This window comes from Notamacropus eugenii, chromosome 3, assembly GCF_028372415.1.
Source record: "Notamacropus eugenii isolate mMacEug1 chromosome 3, mMacEug1.pri_v2, whole genome shotgun sequence".
NCBI classification, from domain to species: domain Eukaryota; kingdom Metazoa; phylum Chordata; class Mammalia; order Diprotodontia; family Macropodidae; genus Notamacropus; species Notamacropus eugenii.
Window position 1 is genome coordinate 114239491 of NC_092874.1, and position 22625 is coordinate 114262115.

General features: G+C 35.8%; 1 protein-coding gene across 4 annotated transcripts in view; it reads left to right on the forward strand.

The window, feature by feature from the left end:
* The window catches only part of CNOT4 (CCR4-NOT transcription complex subunit 4), a 293416-nt gene that overhangs the window by 142018 nt on the left and 128773 nt on the right, over positions 1-22625 (forward strand). For all 4 annotated transcript variants that reach the window (XR_011976833.1, XM_072652636.1, XM_072652637.1 and 1 more), the window contains exons 8-10: positions 15562-15619; positions 16705-16954; positions 18082-18579. Coding sequence is in view for 3 of the 4 variants with exons in the window: in XM_072652636.1 (XP_072508737.1) it covers positions 15562-15619; positions 16705-16954; positions 18082-18579 (806 nt within the window). In the remaining variant the exon portion in view is untranslated. The remainder of the gene's footprint in view (positions 1-15561; positions 15620-16704; positions 16955-18081; positions 18580-22625) is intronic.

Genomic DNA, 22625 nt, shown 5'->3' on the forward strand with positions numbered 1-22625 from the left:
TAACTAAATCCTATCTTTCCTTCATGATTCATTTCTTATCGTGCCTCTTCTTTGAAGTCTTCCCTAACCACCCCAGCTGGAAGTGACCTCTGACTTCTCTGAACTCTGATATATTTTATTTTTGTCACTTACGGGAACATTTTCTTCATGTGTATGTGTAGTCTTTCTAACTATATTGTAAGGCAGATGTCTTTTGGGCTTCTTTTTATCCTCTACAATGTCTTGCATATAGTAGGCTGTCAATAAATACAGCCTAAGAGTGGTAACATAGGATTAGATATTCGTGATTTTGGATCCTGATGATTTTTGACATTTAAAGGTGTGGATGACTATGAATTATAATAGATCACTACTCTCTGGTACCAGCAGACATGGCTGTTGTGTGAGTAAGCATTGTGGTGCGATGAAAAAAATGTGCAACTTGATGTGCTGAGCTTGCAGTCATCAGCCCTGAGTTTGAATTCCTTTTCTGCCACCTACTCCCTATAATATCTTGGGAAAATAATTTTACCACTGTGGACCTCAGTTTTTTCATCTGTGAAGTGAAGAGGGTTCAACTCAATGGATGGATGAATGAATGAAAGAAGTATTATACACTTAATGTATACTATACACTGGAGATTGAGGTACAGGAGATAGTTTCTGCCCTCAAGAACCTCACATCCTAGTAAGGCAGGCAACACATCATAGGAAGATGATGAGTAGGGAAGGGTGTCTTGAGTCACAGAGGCTATAGTTAGTGTGATTTGGTTACTGTTCTTAGAGTAAGAGGTGAAAAAGGGAGAAGGGAGGACACGTGGATGGCAGAATAGTAAGGTGTTAATGAATCATTTTCAGGGGCTTAGGGCCAAGTAGATATGGTGAGCTCTCACCAATCTTGGCAGCGTGACCCAAGGATGGCAACTGGAATTCTATTTGAATGAGATCTGTGGTTGGCATCTTGTAACCTAGATTAGAGGTGTCAAACACAGGGGCAGCTTCATCTGAACCAGAATAAAATACAGTTGGGAAATATTTAACTATAAGCATAATAGAACATAGACAATGCTAATATGTTTTTTGAAGTCAAGTTGAAAGCTTAAATTGTACTGAGAATTTGGGGACTCCTTTATTCATTTGCCTTATGTGTTGTATCTGATTTTTCTAATTTTTTTTTGATTAGCTTATTGTGAAGTTAAATAATTAAAAAGTAAAACTTACTCATAACTGATTAAACTTATCTCTTCAATATTGGCATGACTTCTTTACTAATTCTTTCTTGATTCCCTTCCATTTTCTGTCCTTTCATCTCATTACTTATAATTTTTTCTTGTGCATATTCATTGACATTCTAATGTAATTTTCCCCCACAATGTATTATTTTTATAAGCTTTAACATAGTCCTTAAAATTGTACAGTCTTGTTAATTCATTATGCTGCTTGAAAAAGGCAAACTAATAATTATAAAATATAAATGGCCAGTGGAATGTGTTCATACTTGAATTACATAGCAGAGTTCAACATATCTCTTACAGAAAGCAAATCTAATTCAAAATCAATAAAAAATAAAAGATGTCTTGAAAATTCAGCGTTCTACCACCAAATCCCCAGAATCAGGTGTTGTACTGTTAATTACTGGACAAAGCTGAATTCAAACCAGAAAGCAGTAAGCAAGAACGTTCTGTTATCCTAAAAGGTGCTATTCAAAATGAAAGCATATCAGCCTTGAATAAATAAATAAATATGTGTGTATGTGTACATACGCACACACGCGCACACACATATACACATACATATAGATAAGATATGTCTAATAATTAGCAATTAATAAAGGAAAGTTTAATAGCCTTGAAAGAATTTTAAAAAGTAATAGTGGTTGGTTTTATTATTCTTTGTCTGCATATGACAGTGCCAAGTAAGAAGATAAGTCATAGAGTTACAGTATTAAACTAGACCCCCCCCCCCCCATCTATGTGTATATGTATATTTGTGTCAAGAGAACTCAATGGGAAAACAAGTATTGATGGAAATTTATAAAAAAATTTGATTGTATGCTAGACCACATAGAAGGCACTGAAAAATATAGACCGGCATTTGTTTACGCTGCGCTTATTTGCTTTGTTCAGTTGTGTTTGACTCTTTGTCACCAAGTGGACCAAAGCATTCTAATGCCATTTGTAGGTTTTCTTGGGAAAGATGTTGGTATGGTTTGCCGATTCTTTCTCCAGTGGATTAAGGCAAACAGTGGTTAAGTGACTTGCCTAGTGTGTCACACAGTTAGTAACTGTCTGCAGTTAGGTCTCCCTGTCTCTGGATTCAGCGCTCTATCCGCTGCATCACCCAGCTGCCTAGCTGCATTACTCTCTTTTTAATTCTCTTCCTGCTTCTTTTTAATGGAGTAGATTATCTTTGCTTCTCAGTGGCTATATAAGTAGAGCACTTAATCTGACAGGTGCTACCAAGCTGGGAAGTTTTTTAAGTATGGTGCCAACAATAAACTTTGTCTAAGTTCAAACACCACCTTAGCTAAAGTCAGAGAATCTCATCATCACCCTGACAAGAGAATGATGAATTTTTTAGGCCACAACAACTTTTGAAGATATAGAGGGATAAAGATCTCTATTAGTAGAAGGGATAATCAAAGAAATTACCAATTCTTGAACTGAAGACTTTATGCTACCCTATTGCATTACATTACTATGTCGTTTTAGTTAGTCTTTCCTCAAATGTTAGCTGTTGTGTATTTTTATGTTTTTTTTTCTAAATTATTTTAAAAACCGATTGTATGTTCAAAGATATTTATAGTGTTAGCTGTAATGTTGGTAGGATGTATTTCCAGTATTAAGATTATTGGATCAGTGAGTATTATTATTTTTATTAATGTTACAGTATACTTCCAGACTGTTGAACAGAAAAGTGCTACTAATTGCCACTTCTAGCAGTAGTGTAGGAATGGGCCTGTTTGTTTACCACCAACTTAATGTAAACAAATTTTGAACTAGAAAACATTTTAGATAATATCTAGTTCTAATCCTTTTATTTTAAAGATAAGGATACTGAGACTCTGGGAGGCTAAAAAAACTTGCCCTAGGTCAACTCTCTACAGCATTGTTTTGTTATTTTAGTTTGTTTTTGGTAAATTGATGGTTACGAGGCACATCCTAGCATAGGCCCTTGTTACTATCCATCTGGATTATTGAGATAGCCTTCTAATCAGGCGTCCTATTTCTCAATCTTCCTCATTCCAAATGGTCTTTCATACTGTTGCCAAATAATTGTTTCTTATGGAATTTATCCAAGATTGCAGTGTGAGAGGAGCAAAAGCAGACTTTTCACATATACCACAAGAAACAACTGTAGATATCTAATAGAATAAAGTTAGCACAAAACATTGACCAAAATGACAACACAAAATGCCAATATAAACATTTTTAAAAAATATGAAACTGAATTAGCTAAAATACTAAAAGCAACAGCAAAGGGGTGTGTGTGTGTGTGTGTGTGTGTGTGTGTGTGTGTGTGTGTATGTGTGTGTGCGTGCTGTGTGGTGTGTGTGTATGTGTGTGTGCTGTGTGGTGTATGTGTGTGTGTGTGTGTGGTGTGTCTGTGTGTGTGTGTGTGTGTGTGTGGTGTGTGTGTGTGTGTCTGTGTGGTGTGTGTGTGTGTCTGTGTGTGTGTGTGGTGTGTGTCTGTGTGTGGTGTGTGTGTGTGTGTGTGTGTGTGTCTGTGGGGGGGTGTGGGTGTGTGTGAGTGTGTGTGTGTGTGTGTGTGTGGTGTGAGTATGTGTGTGTGGTGTGTCTGTGTGTGTGTTTGTGTGTGTGTGTGTGTGTCTGTGTGTGTGGGTGTGTGTGTGTGAGTGTGTGTGTGTGGTGTGAGTGTGTGTGTGTGGGTGTGGTGTGGTGTGTGTGTGTACACTGTGTGTGTGTGGGTGTGTGTGTGTGTGTGTTTTGCACGTGGGGGGACTGGAGAATCATGTAAGCTCTCCAGACTATTCATCAAATGGATAAATAACACATTCAAATAAAATAAAAAATTTTGACCAGTCGGCAAATCAGAGAAACAAACACAGAATAACTTGAAGAAAGTTTTTTTAGATCATAGGAAGAAATGAAGATAGAATTAAAAGATGTTAAATGGGAAATAGTAAAAAAAAATTACTAGCCTGATGAAGATAATAGATTGCAAGCAATTAATTCATAGGATCAACCAGTAGCAAATATACTATAGCAGAAAATGAATAATACAAGCTCAGAAAACCTCAATTTTCCCTGTTATATTCAGGCTTAAGTGACAGACCTGGAGTGGGCATATGGGGGAATAGATCATAATATAGTTATCTCAGAATCCCTGATCTCTCAGAAAATTTAGAAACAAGCCAAAAGAGTTTGGAAACCATAATTCAGGAAATCATCAAAGATGTATTTCTAGATTTGGCATGACTTGGTCAAGTACAAATGGAAAGGTTCCACAGGACAAGGAAGAATGTAATAGTTAAATATCACCAACATTATAGTGATAAGGAAACAGTAGTATAAGTTACCATGAGAAGTATGGATGGTATTTACCAAGGAACAGTCTCCAGGATCCCATTGGAATTTTCAAGCAGGAAAAGGAAAGATCAGAGAAGCTGAAACATCTTGATCTGGCTTTGAGCACAGAATTACTTCCCCAGCAAAATTCAGTATGTTTTATGGAGGCAGGAGGTGAATTTTTTTTTTTTATTTTGTAATGTTTAACAATCACTGCCATACAATTGCGATTTTATCCCTCCCCACCTACTCCCCGCTACCCCCCTCCCTCCCCACGACTGCATACAATTCTGTATAGATTCTACATATACTTTCCTATTGAGTATGTTTTCACTATAGTCATGCTATGTAGTCAGACTAAGATAAATGAAAGAAATCGTATAACAAATCAGAACATGATACACAAACACATACACATACACAAACATGATCTGCTACAATATGTGAGTGACTTCCATATTTCTCTCTCTGAGTGTGGCAGGCATTTTGCCTTGAGATCCTCCATTGGGATTTTTTTTTTTTTTTTGGTAAGAAGTTCTTGTGTTATTACAAAAATCTAAGTCTACCAGAAAAAACTCTCACACACTGTGGTTGTTGCTGTGCATAAAGTTCTCCTGGTTCTGCTCCTTTCACTCAGCATCAGGTCATATAAGTCCTTCCAGGCCTCTCTGAAGTCTTCTTGTTCATCATTTCTTATGGCACAATAGTACTCCATTACATTCATATACCATAATTTATTCAGCCATTCCCCAATTGATGGACATCCCCTTGACTTCCAGTTTTTGGCAACTACATAGAGTGCTGCTATAAATATTTTTGTACATGTGGGACCCTTTCCCATTTTTATGATCTCTTGGGGATATAGTCCTAGTAGCGATATTGCTGGGTCAAAGGGTATGCACATTTTTGTAGCCCTTTGGGCATAGTTCCAAATTGCTCTCCAGAATGGTTGGATGCGCTCGCAGCTCCACCAACAATGAATTAGTGTTCCAACTTTCCCACATTCTCCAGGAGGTGAATTTTTGAGAAGCCGATTGAAAAGTTTAAAGAAAAACCTATATTTCAAGGAACTCCTCAGACATCAAATAAGCATCTTAGTCAACATTATAAGTATTTTAAACATCAAGAAAGGACTTCTCCCCTCCCCTCCATCTCCCCAAAAACAGTCCCCACTAAGAGCCTTGTATTGGGTTAAGTCACTAAAGGTCTCAGGAATTTTTCAGAGGAAACATAATAAAACTTGTAACAGGAAAAACTGCAAGGTCTGCTTATGATCCAATGGTTTATTTTTTAATTAAAAAAAAAAAGTCAAAGTCAAGCCTACATTATTTATATATTTAAGATGACATGTTTTGGGCAGGAAGATTTTTAGTTTGAAATTAAAACTATTAATAGTAAATGAAACATATAAAACACTTAATTTTTACAGTGAAGGTGGGATGTTCTAATTTTGAAGCCACCACTTCTTTCATTGTCATACTGCCTCTATATTCCATTATTAGCATATGATAAATCCAATCAGTATACATTTATTGAGCACCTGTTATGTTACAGGCACTGTGCTGTGTTGGACATAAACAATCCATATCCTTAGAAAGCTCATTCTAATGAGGGAGATTATTTATTTATGTGTGTATATACATGGATACACGCACGTGTATATATATGTATGTATGTATGACATACACAAATACAAGGTGATCCTTGAAAACAGAGGACATCAGAGGACCTTTGACACTGGGAGGAGGGATACGAAAGGCCCCTTGGTGGACCTTGTTCTGAGTTGTGACTGCAGTCAGTGATTCCAGGAGGCAGAGAGTGCTTCAGGCATTCAGGAGAACCAGCTCAAAGGGAGGAGAACATCAAGGGTGCCCTTAGAGTTTGTAGACAGGAATAATATGTAAGGAAACTGGAAAGGAAAGAAGAGGCCAGGTGGGGTGAGAGCTTTAAATGTCCAGTGAAAGTTTCTATTTGATACTTAAAGTAATAGGGAGCCACTAAAGCTTGAAGCAACATGAGTGACCATGGATAACTGAAATAGTTATAGAGAAGTGTGGAAGAAGTGGTAAGTTTGAAGGGATGCCCATTTTTGCCAGTCTCTCTCTCTTCTGCTCTCTTGTCCTGTATCTCTAGTTTCCTATTAGCCATTTAAAGCTATGTCATGTAAATATAAACAAGCCCAAAATAGAACAGATTTTCTCCCTTCCCCCCATCCTAAACTTTTAAACTTTAATAATTTAAAACAGCACCCCTTCCCCTTCAACTTCTCTATTTCTGTCAAAGGTACCTTTCTCTTTCCACATTCATACCATTGACATTTTCCAAGATTCTTTACTCACCTTCTCCCCACATATCCAGTTGGTTGCCAAATCTTGCTGTTCATAGAACATAGAATCATAGAATCTCTTAGAGCTATCCTCACTACTCACATAATCACTGCTTTAGTTTAGGCTGTCTCAGCGGTCTCTTGATTGGTTTTCCCACCTTAAGCTTTTTCCCCACTTCTATTCATCTATATAACTGTCAAAATGATTTTCTTTAAGGGCAGATATGACCCTGTCATTCCTCTACTCAAACTCGAATAGCTCCTTTTTTCCTGTAGGATCAACTATGAACTCTATTTGCCTTTTTAAGTTCTTTATAGCCTGGTTCCAGTCATTTCAACATTACGATGTGATATTCCCCTTCTTGAACTCTGGTTCAAGTTTGGCAACTCTGGTATAGTCAGATTAGCCTTCTTGCTTTTCTTCCCATAGGTTCTCTTCCATTATGATCCTTTGCATTAGCCATTCCCTCATGTGCAGAATGTATTCCCTCTTTGCCTTTACTCTTATCATAATTCAGTTCAAACATTGCCTTATAAGTGAAGCTTTTCCTTATCCTCAATGGCTAATGCCATTCCTCCCTAAAATACCATGCATTTGTTATTTATTTGTTGTAATTATTTTTACATCCTTCTACATGCATATTGTCTCTCTTGATAAAATGGAAACTGTACTTTCTTCTTCGTCTTTGTATCCCTGCCTGGCACTTAGGGCGATAGCCTAACTCTAGCTCCAGAAATTCTAGCAATGACGTTGGATTGTTTTTCATGTCTTAAATAAGCAGTAGCAATGAAAAACTTAAAAACATCTTTGTTTGAAGGTAATATAATTATTTACCTAGAAAATACATAGTTCATAAAATAGTTCATAATAGTTCATAAAAATAATAGTTCATATAGTTCATAAAAATAAATAATTTAAAGGGAGAGATAACTTTAGGAAAGTAGCAGAGTATAAATTAGTCCTTTAAAAGTCATTTACATTTCAACACAGAATTAAAGGAAACTGATAGAAACATGCTGCTTATAATAATAAAACATGGGGGCATTAGTGTATCAAAATCTAAAATGGATCTTATTGAGAGACAGTTTCAGGATTTTGAAAAAAAATGAACTGAACAGAGAGCTGCTCCTTGTTATACATTAGGTCAGGCAAAAGAAATAGAGATGTTATTAGTTCCCAAATGTAGTTTAATTTACTATCAACTAGAATGATCAATGTCTTACTGACTGACTGATACCCTGGCCAGTCTGAGTGAATGGTATCTTTATTTGTCATATTATATATTGCATATATATAGTAATATTTTATTTGCCATAGATATCTGTATCTTATCTCTATAAACTTTGTTATGGCTTTATTTAATTCTACATAATAATGTGTCATTATGGTTTTAGAGTATTTTGGTTCATATATTAAATCTGTAAGTTTGGGAATGGTTGACATTAAGAACTACAAAAAAGAAAACTGGTAAATGGTGACATAGTTTAAAAATATACTAATTGTTAAAAAATTTATTAGTATAGAAAAAGAATAGATTACATACATAGATGAAATTCAGAAATAGAAACCAATGCATATTAATAATAACTAACATAAAATGCTTCCAGGTTTACAAAATACTATATATGTGTTTGTGTGTATATGTATATATACATACACACATACACTCTCATGTGATGCTCGTAATAACCCTGTGAAGTTTGTGCCACTATTCCTATTTTACAAAGAGGAAGCTGAGATGAAGAGAGGTAAAGTGACTTATCCAGAGTCAGAGAGCTAATAAGTGTGTAAGAGAGGGTTCAAACTTAGGTATTCCTGCCTTTAAATCTAGCACTCTATCTAGTATACCACATACATTAAAAAACAAAAAACAGGAAGTAAACTCACTCTTAGTTTTTCCACCTTCCAGTACTTTCAGTTCAATTCGATAAATATTTATTAAGCACCTACTATGTGCCAGGTACTATCATGACCCTTAATCATGACCAGGGTTTATTCCAAATCTCTTTCCTGGGCTTTCTCCACTCTTTCTTGGTGTTCTCGTTAAACTCACATGAGTTTAATTGTCCTCTCTTTGCAGATGACTCCTAGATTCATATATCCAGCCCTGGTCTCTGCTGAGCTCTAATTCCACATCACTAACTGCATAGTATACATTTTGAATTTGTTATTCCATAGGCCTCTCAAATGCTGCATTTTCAAAAGAGAACTCATTACTTCCCCCTCCCCCCCCAATCTACTTCTATTCCAGATTTCCTGTTTTAGATAACGGGGTACTTCAGTCCTTCCAAGTACATGATTGACAACATCACTTCTATCCATGATACATCAAGTTCCCTCAACTCATGCACACAGATCTGTTGCAAGTCTTTTCTTCTCACTCTCCCTCCCCAGCCCTGACTCAGCCTCTCCTTTCCCTTCTCTTTATTTACACAGCCTTAAATATGGCCTTTGTCACCTCACCCCCAAATTGATATTTTTGCCTCTTCTCATTACTCTTACCTATCTCCACAGAACCAGCAAAGTGATTTTCCTAAAACTTAGGTCTTACCGCATCATTCTCTTACTCATTACGCTCCAGTGGCTCCCTGTTACCTCTGGCGTCAATTTCAACACCTCCTTTTGGCATTCAAAGCCTTTTACAATTTGGCCCAGCCTATCTTTCTATCTTTATTATGCATCATTCCCTTTCCTGTACTCTGTGTTCCAGTGAAATTGGCCACCGTATTATTTCTCCCCTCTTCATGTGTTTTTATTGTGTGTTCCCTGAAATATACTCCTCCTGCCTTGTCTTCTGCTTCAAACCCCCAGTTTCTTTCAAGGTTCAGTTAAGTACCACCTTCATGAAGCCTTTACTAATCCCCCAGCCTTTTCCCCAAAATTATTTTGTATCAGTTTTGTTTATGAATCTCTATGGGTGTATGTACATATCTATGCATATGTGTTATGTTTTTTCTCTGGCTAGATTGTAAACTCCATAAAGGCAGAACTCTGACTTTTGACTTCATGTTCTCAGGGTCTGGCACTTAACAAATAGTAGTCTTGTAACAAATGCTTGTTAATTGATTGTACAACAGCCTTTTGGGGGAAGGGGAGAGTTTTTATATTCTTAACACATTTATTCAGCTCAGATGATTGTATCATTATTCTAAATATTTTAAAAGTCATCCAACCAATCTGAAAAGCAGTCTGAAATTATTCTAAGAAAGTGAATAAAATGCTTATTGTCTTTGACCCAGAGATCACAGCATTAGACATATACCCCAAAGAGGTCAGAGATAAAAAGAATCAGTATACACCAAAATGTTTTTAGAGGCATAATCATAATGAATTGGAAACAAGATAGATCGCCATCAATAGGCAAATTGTTATATATGAAGTTTAATTAAATATTAGTGCATGATACAAAAGAATGAACATTAGGATTACAGGGAGACATGGAAAGACTTGATGTCATCTTAAATGAAGTAAGCAAAGACATAAAAACAGTAAACAGAATGACTACCACTGTGTCATCGAATAAAAAATAAAAATAAACAAATCAGTGCTATTTCATTATATTGACAAAGCTTGTAGCTAAAGCAAAGATGTGAAAATGGAGCTTCCTTCCTTTGCAGTGGCAGGACACACTGTCTCTCATCTGTCAGGATTTCTGCTTCAGTTCTTGACTCCACTTTGTCACCTTGGTCCAGTCAGGCTGCTTTTTTGCTTTGTTGTTTTCGATGCCATTGCCACTTCCTGATGTGACTCATGGGGGTAATGGGAGGCAGGGGTTAATGATTTTGAAATCCAAATCTACTGACCTTGAGGGTGAAAAGCTACATACAGAGTAAATGGAAGGTCATTTTAGAAAGAGGACCAGGAAAGGGTTCCTGCAGAAAATGGTATTTGAGTTCAGTCAAAGGGAGCCAAGGGTTGTGAAAAGGGAGAGAATTCCCGGCATGCAGACTAGCCAGGATAAATGCATGGAGTTTCATGTGTGAAGAAGAGCAAATAGGCCTAGTCAGCCTAACTTCTAGTGTGTGTATATACATTTATTGTATAGACATACGAGTCAAGTGCAAGGAGACTGAGAATAATCCGAATATAAAGAGCTTTAAATGTGAAACAGAAGAATTTTATTTTATGCTGGAAGTAATGAGGAGCCACTGGAGATTACTGAATAGGTCCAGAAGGTTTGTGAACAATTTCTGTATTAAACAGGTGTTCCTCTTGTCTGGCTTCTGCTTGGCATGTAAATAAAATATCGGCTAAGGTTGTTTTTAGAAAAGGTAACAATGTAACTACCTTAAAGATAGAAACAGTTTCATTTTTGTATTCTCAGTACCTTGCATAGTACCATGCATAAAGTAAATGCTTAATAAGTATTTATTGATTCATTTTTAGATTCTTTTGCTCTCTTCCTAATGGCAGTTGATTTTTTATTGGGTTAATTCAATTTGAAATTGTTGTAGTGTTTGTCAATATCCTCTCCATTTCTCTCTCTCTTTTTTATTCAGTAAATTTAACGGGTTTTTTTCTCCCTGGAGCCATACCTGAAGTCTTTTCAGCAAGGCACAGCCTCCCATGGCTTCTGCTCTGGTGGTATGACCTTTGAGAATCCAGGGTGACCTCACCATTTGATACATTGAAGTAGAACTGGATCAATACAAAGATAAAAGGATTTTGCACAGCATGAAGTAATGTAATATATGCAAAAATAAAATGATAGATGGGGAAAAATATTTTTAGTAAATATAGAAGATAAGATTTTTGTCACCTAGATTCTAAAAGGAACTGATCCATGAACATGAGTGATGGGATTCACCAAAGTTTTAGAATGCAATATAGCAGTATTTAAATTAGATACTAATCTTGACCTTTGATCCTGGGATTCTCTTTCCAGTACTTGATCCTAAATGTATCATAAAAAAAGACCTATCATTTTAAAAACATTCAGACTTTTTTTTTTATAAGAACCAAATAATTAGAAATAACCTGTATGTCCAAAAATTGTAGACTGGCAAATAAATTATGGTGTATTATAATTGAATTTCAAGTGCATAGGGAATTTTCAGAAACTTTATCTAACATTGCTGTTCCTTATACACTTGATGGTAGGAAGTGAAACAAAGCAAAATCAACACAACCAGAATTGCATTCAGACCCATCTTGTCCTCCTTGCAGCCATTGACACTGAGAGACAGTCACCCTCTTCTCCTAGATTCTTTCTCCTCTCTCCTGGTTCTGCTCCCATTTGTCTGATTCACCCCTCAGTCCCTTTTGCTAGCTCTTCCTCAAGTAATGCCCATTAACTGTGATTGTCCCCTAGGACAATCTTCTTTTCTCACTCTATACCAGAGGTTCTAAATCTGAGGTCCATGGACCCCTTATGAGTTTGTGGATAGATTTTGGAGAGTTCATGAATTAAAAATTTTTTAAAATAATTATGTCAATATAATTGGTTTTCTTTGTAATCCTATGTATTTTGCTTCGTGCATTTTAAAACATTATTCTGAAAAGAGGTCTGTAGGCTTCATTCGATAAAAGACCCTTGACACACACAAAAAAACCTCTGCTCTATGCTCTCTTACTTGGTGATCTCATTAGCTGTCATGGGTTAAATTATTTTTATGCAGATGATTCTCAGATCTATTTATCTAACTTTTACCTCACTCTAACTTCATTTTTCATCACCAATTGCCTTTTGGACATCTAAGACCACATGTCCAAAACACAACTCGTTATCTTTTTCCTCCAAACCCTCCCATCTTCCCACCTTCTCTATTACTTTCAAGGATACCACCATCCTCCCAGTCACCCAAGCTTACACCTAGGTGCCATCCTTGACTCCTCTCTGGAACTCATATATATTCAATGTGTTGCCAAGTCTTGTCTTTTCTACCTTTACAACATTTTTCATACTCTCTCTCTCATCCTCTCATCATACAACTTCCACACTGGTACAAGCCCATATTACCTTATGCTTGGATTGTTGCAGTAGCCTTCTGGTTGGGCTCTTTACCTCTCTCCCCCACTTCAGTTCATCCATCTTCTACTCATCTGCCAAAACAATCTTTCTAAGGCACAAGTCTGACCAATAAACTCCAGGGGTTCTCTATTACCTCAAGGGTTAGTTACATGGAGGATTCTTTGTTCTGCTTTTAAGATCATTCACAACCTGGCCTTTTCCTTCCTTCCATTTTTCTTACACTTTACAATCATATGACATTGGCATTCCTCAAACCAGATACCCAGCTCGCAACCCTGCCTTTTCACTGGCTGTTCTCTCTGTCTGAAATTCTTTCCCTTTTCCCTTTGCATTTTCTGGCTTTCCTGACGACTCAGCTCAAAATCTCGCCTTTCACAAGAGACTTTTCTAGGTTTTCTTTTCCCCATCCCTTTCCTGGGTCTTCCTTCTGAGATTATTTTCCATTTACACTATATATATTTTATATGTACCTAATTTGCTCATCTGTATTTCCCTCCTTAGAGGGGACAGACTTTTATTTTTGCCTTTCTTTGCGTCTCCATTGCTTTGCACCGTACTTGGCACATAGTAATGCTTATTAATTGTTGATTGACACATAGACTAAAGTGTTATTAAATTTTTTAGACCAAAGAGACACAAGAAAAGTATTTTGAATTATTTCTTGTTTCTGGCTTGCTAGTTAATGCTAAGGGTTGTATGATTTTATTTTTTTGAATGATTATTTGTTCTGGTTATGGTTTTTACATTTACAACATCTTAATATCTTATACATTCATGTCATATCACTTCAAATATCTGACTTCATTCTCAAATAAAATTCAAACTCTTCTGCTTGGCATTCACAGTCCGTCACTATCAGATACCACCTTTTCTGGCCTCATGTCATATTCTCTGTCTCACATTCTGTGCTTCAACCCAATTCCATGATTGTTTGGCCCCCAACCTTGCCACGCAAATCCACAAAGCATTCTCATACTTTTTTGCCCATGAGCAGTTAGTTCCCTCTGCCTGTGGTGCTTGCCCTGCCTTTCTTAGGCTGTTAAATTCCCACCTGTTCTTTAAAACTCAACTCAGATGCCAACTGCTCTGTGAAACCTTTCTCATCCCAAGTCTAATAATAGTTATTGCCTTCAGATCTCATGTACCAATTGGTTTTGTAAATGTGCAATGTATTTTTTATGAAATATTGTGTAACTGTTAGTTTTTTATTTCTCTGCCATATTTTAGGCTTTTTGGTGTCTTGTTTAAACTTTGTATCCTGCTACAGTAGTCTGTACATAGCAGTTGCTTAAAATGTTTATTGTATCTATCTCAGAAGTTTTTCCTTAACTTAGGCTGAGTATTTGAATGATTATAATTTATTTTCTATTGTAAATTGTTCATATCCTTTTATAAGAAGTGTGTTTCCCATGACCATTTGTATCAATCCTTGTATATTGTCTGTGTTTAGTTGTTATCTGTTCTACTTGTTACAAATACTAAAACTATTGCTTTATTCTTAATCTTGGTTACTTCTTGTTGCTGTTGTATAGAAATTTTAATGTAGATAATTTTTTCTACTTTCCTAATATTTCTTCAGTTTGAGCATTAGGTAAAAATTTATCTCACATTTATACTTGAAATCATTTGTACTATTACCTTTGCTAATATTTATAGTTGGCTTTTATGTATATTATCCCGCAGAAAACTATTGTAGTTAGTACAAGATGAGGATATAAGTTGCATTCTGACATCTCGAATTTCCCCAATATTTATTAAATAATGAATCCTTTTCCCAGTTTTTATTTTCCACAGGCTTATCAAACACTAGTCCTTTTGTATGTATTTGGTCTGTTCTTGGCTTCTTTCTGTTTCATTTTCCTTTTTTCTGTTTCTGTTTTTGTTTTTGTCAAGTACCAAATAGTTGTGCTGATCATGATTGATTTGTTTTAGCCTCAGTGAGCATATCTACTCGTAAAAGCATTTTTTCCTCAAGATGCTCCTTGACTTTCTTTCTTACTTTCCTTTCCCTATAAATTTCCTTTTATTTTTATCTGATTCTGCTTTTTTTAAATCTATATTTGTATTGCTTTAATTCTCTAATTTTGAAAATATTTTCTGACATTATTTTGACCCAACCCTGAACACTGAGAGTCTTCAGTTATTTAATTCTTCATTTATTTCTGTAGACTTTGAATTTTTGTGGTTGGAATATTAAAATCTTTAAAGTATCTTTTTTTGCTGTTGAGTTCATCAGGAGAATTTTTCAACTGATGTGGTCCATTTTTATTAATCATCTTTAAAAACTGAGAAGTTACTGCTTTGGGAGGCCATAATGAAGCATGCTTTTATCTCTATCAATAAAACTCACCTGGTAGATTTTGCTCCAAATGAGCAAATCAGACTAGCATCTAATTTAAGCAGTATTGCCTTTCCTTCATAATTTAGTTTTTGTTACCACAAATTTTGATACTTTAAAGGTACCTCAGTGGCCATCTAACAAAACTTATGCACAAAAGGAATTTTCACTGTAACATAGGGAGGTTTGTTGCATTGTTTACTTTGAGCAGTTTGAATTTTTCTGTTTAGATTGTAAGCTCTGTCAGAGCCAGTGCCCTATTTTATATCTTTTTGAATTCCTCAGAGCCTAGCACAGTTCCTTGCACATAGTAGGTATTGAGTAAGTATTTGATTGCCATTACATAATAGGTTGTTCTCTGTGCAATTTGTTGGGGTCATGAGTTTACTTGAATTTTTTGCTTTGTGTTCCCTACAGCCCCATTGACAAACCTTCAGATTCCCTCAGTATAGGGAATGGTGACAATTCCCAACAGGTAAGATTTTGGTCGAATAGTTTCTCCTTTTTTGACAGCGTTGAGGAATGAGGTATATTCTACATGAATCAGTTTTCCATAGAATTGAATCGTTTACTTCGTAGCCTTAAAAATTTGCTTAACTATTTTTTATGAAATTATTTTTTAATATGTATCATATATTTACTTGGCTTCTTAAAACAAAATGTAGCAAATATAATTGAAGCTCTTCTCGATGAATCAATGACATTTTTTAAAAACATCCATTATTCTATTATGCTTTGATGCTGCCATGTCCTCAGGGACTATTGAGGTAAATAATGCTCTAGGTATTTGAGTTGTCTTTTTTTAAAGTTTTTCCCTTTCTGATAATGCAAGAATCTCTAACACGATCTCTACTACTTGCTAATTGACTCTTTTCTAATTGCCGTAAGTTGTGAGGCGGGGGAGAGGAGGAATGACCAAAGCCATTTTATTAGAATTGTGCCCAATTTTAAATTTGATTTGTTTCTTGAGGGTTTCTTCACTCTTTAAATTTTGTGAGCATGGATTTTTTTGGCTTTTGCTTTGACTGCTTAGAGGCATTTTTTTTGTCTTTTTTTTTTTTTTGCCAGTGTTCTAGATATATTTTTATGTGACCTCTGCGTGAGGCATTCTATGTCTGTCTGCTATCTATCTATTAGGTCAATAATCTGTAAGTAATCTCTTTTAAAAAATTGACAGCGGCTATTTTTTAAGTATATACTCACATGAAACATGATTAACATAGGCAGCTTGGTGACTTGGTAGATAGGTCATTGGGCCTGGAGTCAAGAAGACCTGAATTCAAATCTAGCCCCAGTCACTTCCTAGCTGTGACTCTAGGCAAGTCCCTTAATGTCTGTTTGCCCCAGTTTCCTCATCTTTAAAATGAGGATAATAATAGCACTTTTCACACAAAGTTGTGAGAATCAAATCATACACTATTTATAAAGTGCTAAGCATAGTCCCTGGCACATAGTAGGTACTATATAAAATTCTTTTACCTTCTCCCTTTCCCCTCAATTTACATCTGTTATATGTGAGTTAAAAGATTTACTTTTCTTCATTTTTTTTTTCCTGTTTAGATTTCTAACAGTGATACACCGTCACCACCTCCTGGTTTATCAAAGCCTAATCCAGTCATCCCCATCAGTTCATCTAATCACAGTGCAAGGTCCCCTTTTGAAGGGGCAGTAACAGAGTCACAGTCACTATTCTCGGACAACTTTCGGCACCCCAACCCTATCCCTAGCGGGCTACCCCCTTTCCCCAGCTCCCCACAGACTTCTAATGACTGGCCAACAGCACCAGAACCACAGAGCCTCTTCACATCAGGTACGAATGCTTGAGTCTCCCAACATTGTAGCGTCTTGAAACCCTTAAGTACATAAACTTGATCCCCCCTCTCCCTTTTTTTTTAACTAAAAGTTTTAGTTTAAGTCTTTAAAGATTTTAAAAGACTTTAAAACCAAAAGTACTGTTAAAGTACTACAGACACTTATTTTAAAATCAAAATTCAGTTTTTACATTTTTTTCTGTAGCACAGAGATAAATGATTTAGAACTAGACATTAAATACAGTATTCTCCAGTTATATTGATTTTTATGTTCACTTCAGGTCATTTCTCTTGGGAAAGATTGCATGGAATAAAATATCAGTAGCATTCATGAAATTCCATATAGGACAGACTATTTAAGTACAAATAAAGAGTGATAAACTGACATCATGATTATTAAATTATGCATCTATATCCTTTGCGTTGTATATACTATTCATCAAGATGTTTTTCACCATATAGTCTTCACCAACTGTTAACTCCATTTAATTCTTACTTTCTGAATTGAGAGGGAGGAGGGGAAAATGGAGGAGAGATATTGATTAGTCACTTTGAGTTCATTTCAGTAGCCCATTCTGAGTTTTGCTTATGATGGACAATGATTAAGATGTGAATGCTTTTTCTTTTCTCAGTTCTACAACAAAATTGTCCATTTGTTACATTTTCATTATTGAATTAAGTATTAAAAGCAGACATACAATGTCTACATGTGAGTAAAGCTCTCATATAAGCACTTGATATCAGAATGTTTACTTTTCATCTCTTGGTATGTTATATTTGGGCAGAAGGTAGATTGGGTAGAATGCTGGGCCTGGTGTCAGGAATTCATCTTTGTGAGTTCAAAACTGGCCTTAGATACTTACTGTGTGACCCTGAGCAAGTAATTTAATCCTGTTTACCTCAGTTTCCTCATCTGTAAAATGAGCTGGAGAAGGAAAACCACTCCAGTATCTTTGCCAAGAAAACCCAAATGGGGTCACGAAGAGTTGGACATGACTAAACATCCACAACATACTATATTTGGCACGTTTCTTATATAGGTCCACATACATACTACTCCAAAGAAAATTAAAATATGGATTTATATACATTATATTATTAACTATAATTTTTTCCCTTCTAACAGAAACAATCCCAGTGTCATCCTCTACAGACTGGCAAGCAGCATTTGGCTTTGGTTCCTCTAAACAGCAAGAGGATGACTTGGGGTTTGACCCCTTTGACATCACTCGCAAAGCCTTAGCAGACCTGATTGAGAAGGAACTGTCAGTCCAAGATCAACCTTCCCTTTCGCCCACATCTCTTCAGAACCCTTCCTCACACACTACAACCGCCAAAGGGCCAGGCCCTGGATTTCTGCATCCTGCCGCACCCACAAATGCCAACTCTCTCAGTAGCACCTTTTCAGTCTTGCCACAGAGGTTCCCTCAGTTTCAACAACACCGGGCGGTTTATAATTCATTCAGTTTTCCAGGCCAGGCAGCCCGCTATCCTTGGATGGCCTTTCCACGAAATAGCATCATGCACTTGAACCACACAGCAAACCCCACCTCAAATAGTAATTTCTTGGACTTGAATCTCCCACCACAACACAGCACAGGTCTGGGAGGGATCCCTATAGCAGGTAGGTTCATTTGAAACCTCCATGAATTTGCAAATGACTCATGCCTTCAGTTACTTGGGTGAGGAGGGAGGGAATAATCAGTTACTAGAACTAGATTTCCTGAGAAGTTCTGTGGAAATATTTGTTATTTTTAAAAGTCTTCTTAATAATCTTGAAAAGATTTAATTGGATGCTTTGCCTTGTAACATTGAGCTTTATAAGGATGGTGGAGTATTATAATCTTAATTATTATTTTGAACAATTCCATTGAATATTGGATAGTTTTTAGGTTTTGTACAGCTATCTTGCTGGGTTTGGGTTTGCTATATATGTAAAAAGGAAAAAGATTCTGGAATTATGGTACTATAGAGTTGAGCATCACCATCAGGTGCCGATTTTACTTTCTTAAAAACTTGTGCTGAAATGTTTAATGATGGTAATTAGTGAGAGCATGTGGGATAGAGCCACTTGTCAACAACTTTGGCTAGATTGTTTACTTTGATATATACAAACATACATCAAACTTTTACTGCATATTAATAAAGTACTTCATGCTTTGTGAACTTCTGAGTATTAATGTTCCACAGATAATTTATGTATGTGTAAAAAATTCCAGTGTGCAAGGAAAAAATTGATCTGGTCAAGATGTTTGAATATTTAGTGTAATAGGATTCTCCTAATAGGAAGAATATTTTATGTTTCTCTAAGTTTGATATCAAACTGGGTCTTGGTCCAATACAGACTCGGTTATAGATTATGCAGAATCACTTGGAACATTTTAAACTCCCTGTCTTTGAGTTCTAAAGTATTCATGTTGTTTTTAATAGTATTCTTTAGTTGGATTCTAGAATTGCTTTCACATGAGGGCTTTCCTCCCATGAATTTCTCAGATGATATATCACTTTTCTACATGATTTCTCTCAGGGTCTTTAAGATTTTCCACATCTTAATGACAACAATGTGCTATTTAGCTCTGAAAACGAGTGTGTTGCTGCTGACATGCCATCACTAGGACATATACATCCCTTTTTTTTGGAAGTAATGTATTTATGATGATCATTTCAAGTACTCTTGCACATTTCTCCTAATAACCAATAAAAGATACAGAACTACCTGGGAGTGGAAGGCACAGTCTGTAGCTATGCTATTTTAAAAGGTTAGCTGACCAGACTGGGACTGTTCCCAGTAGTGCCTTCTGCATAGTAGACATTTCTCTTTTAATTTGATTATAGCAGTAATTAGTGCCATATGATTTTTTAAAATTATATTTCCACACATGTGGTGTATAAAAGGAAAAAAATCAACAAAATTTATTGAGCTCCTAATGTATAGCCATCATTCTGCCAAGATTTGTTGGGAATATAAACTGTAACAGCATGGTTCAGTGGTCTTTGAGTCAGAAACTTGTGACCCTGACCAAGTCACTTAATTTGTGTTTTTGTTTCTTCATGTAACAAATGAGGATAATAATATTTAGTTTATCTACATCATAAGGTTGTGAGGAAAATACTTAGAACTTATTGTTATTGATTATAATCTCTTTTGGAGTAGAAATGGGGTAGAAATTATTTGAGGGGCTGAAAGAAACCTGAAAAATTGTGATGATCTGTATAGTTTTCATATGTGTGTAATAGGAATTTAGAAAAGGGAAAGATCATCCTAGTGTATAGTAGCTAGAGAACACTTCAATGAGATCTTGACCTTGAAAGATCAGATTTATATATAAGCAGATGTGACAACAGAAGGTATCATACATGAAGAATGAAGGGAGGAGAATGACAATAATATATAAGATGTATCCAAGAGGTAATGAGTAAATATGTCTGCTTCCTATTACTCCATATATACCTTCTTTTCTAGTCTACCTAAGTAGGGTAGGAAAATATTATGGCCTTGAAGGTAGTAGGCAGAGGAGTTTGGACTATAATAATCAACTTTTTTACTTTGTGTTTTTGCTTTTACTGTCTACATAACTGCCTTTGCTTGACTACACTCACCCTTGCCACAGAAGAATGATTGTTGGTTAACAAGTTCTGTAGTTGTACCTACTAAGTGATTTAGAATCTTTAATATAGATAGAGTATGAAGCATTTTGACCCCTCCTAGCTAAATTAGTTATCCTGTGAAAAATGTTCATTTATATAATTAATACATGTAGGTTATTTTGTGTTAACAGAAAAAAACAACCCAACTTCAGAAACCCAAAGTTAACTCACCAGTTCGTGTTATTTCTCAAACCGATGTTCTAAGTTACTCATGTTCTTTTTGCCTATCTCCAAGGGAGGCATGATATTATTTCACTTTTAAAGTGTCCTGAAACATTCAAGTTTCTTTCAACTGATGGAGCATGTTCACTTGGCAAGTAGAGTGTGTTTCATGCTAGGCCATGAATAGCTCTTAAATAATTTTTCTCATTAAAAGCTATTTTAATTAAGATTCTAGCATCTAGAATAAATTTTATAATACTAAGATATTTGAGGTTGGTTTTCTGGATTGTCTGGCTGAAGGAAGGACTGTTGTGACTACTTCAGAATAGTGCGTTTTGGTTTATCCTGTTATATATTTGTCCTAGCAAGTCTCTGTCTCGATTTCTCTTGGGGGTGGTATTGTCCCCCTGCCAAAGAGAAGCTATAAAGAATGGAAAATAAACATGTTTTTGTTTGTTTTCTTTAAGTGAAAAAAAGTGACATATTCTTAGTTTCTGTTTATAAAATGAGCAGTTTGTCTAGGTTATCTGGAAGAACCCTTCTGATTCTATAAGAGTTTATGATTCTATGTTGAGTTATTTTGCTAGTGTTTTGGTGTTTTTTCTTATTTTCACTTGAGCCACAGAAGCAATATTATTGACTAACAGAAATTACATTTAAATAAGATTGTAAGATCCTTCAGGGTAGTAACAGTTTCAAGGTTTTATCTTTAGAACTTTCTACAGGGACCAACAAGGTACCTTGTACAGATGTGGATATTCAAATACATGAATACATAGAAATTCACAAGAAGTAGCATAAGATGTTTCAATGTGCTTTACTGTTAATAAATAGTACTTAGAATGATATAGATATGGTCAGCTTGCACAGTTTGCTGGATAATGTATAGGATAGTTATTCTGCTGTATAGAATATAACATGATTTCCCCCTTTCCAGGAATATTCATTCAAAGTGACCTAACATGCCACACATATATATATATATTTCAGCATGCTAATGTATTTATCATTTGTTAAAGTTTGAAATGCTAAACTAAAAATGAAACAAAAGTGAGACATTCTAAAAGGATGTTATGGAGAGAGCAATTTCTGGATGGAGCTTTTATACAAATAAGATTTTTCTAATTCCAGGTGAAAATATTTTGAAGTGTTTGATTTGTCTTGTTTCTTTAATTAAAGTGAAGATATCTCAGCCATTCAGTAAATGTTTATTAATTACTTATTTTGTGCCTGACACTATACTGAGCTCTACAGAAAGGCAAAAGACAGTCTCTGCTCTCAGGGAATTCACAGTACAAGGGGAGAGATATCATTCAAACAATCATGTACAAACAAACTACATACATGATAAAATGGAAATATCAACAGAAAGAAGGCATTAGAATTAAGGGGTATAAGAAAAAAGGCTCCCTATGAAGGGAGGGAAAGGAGGGAATAAGTACACCGTAAACGCCTACTGTGTGTCAAGCACTATGCCAAATGCTTTACAAATATTAACTCATTTGATCCTCAAAAAAACCCATGGGGTATGTTCTGTTATTATCCTCATCTTACAGTTGAAAACACTGAGGCAGACAGGTTAAGTGACTTGCCCAGGATCACACAGCTATTACTTGCTAGGCTGAATTTGAACTCTACATCTTCCTGAGTTCAGGCTCAGTGCACTGTCTACTGCACCACCTAGTAACATATTGAGTTTAAGCAGTTTGAAGGACATCCAGTTCAAGATGTCACATAGGCAGCGGTAGATGTGAGATTAAATGTCAGCAGAGACATTATTGCTAGATAAGTGGATAGATGTGAGAATCAGCATAAAGATGATAATTGAATCCATGGAGCTAATATGATCACCAAACGGAA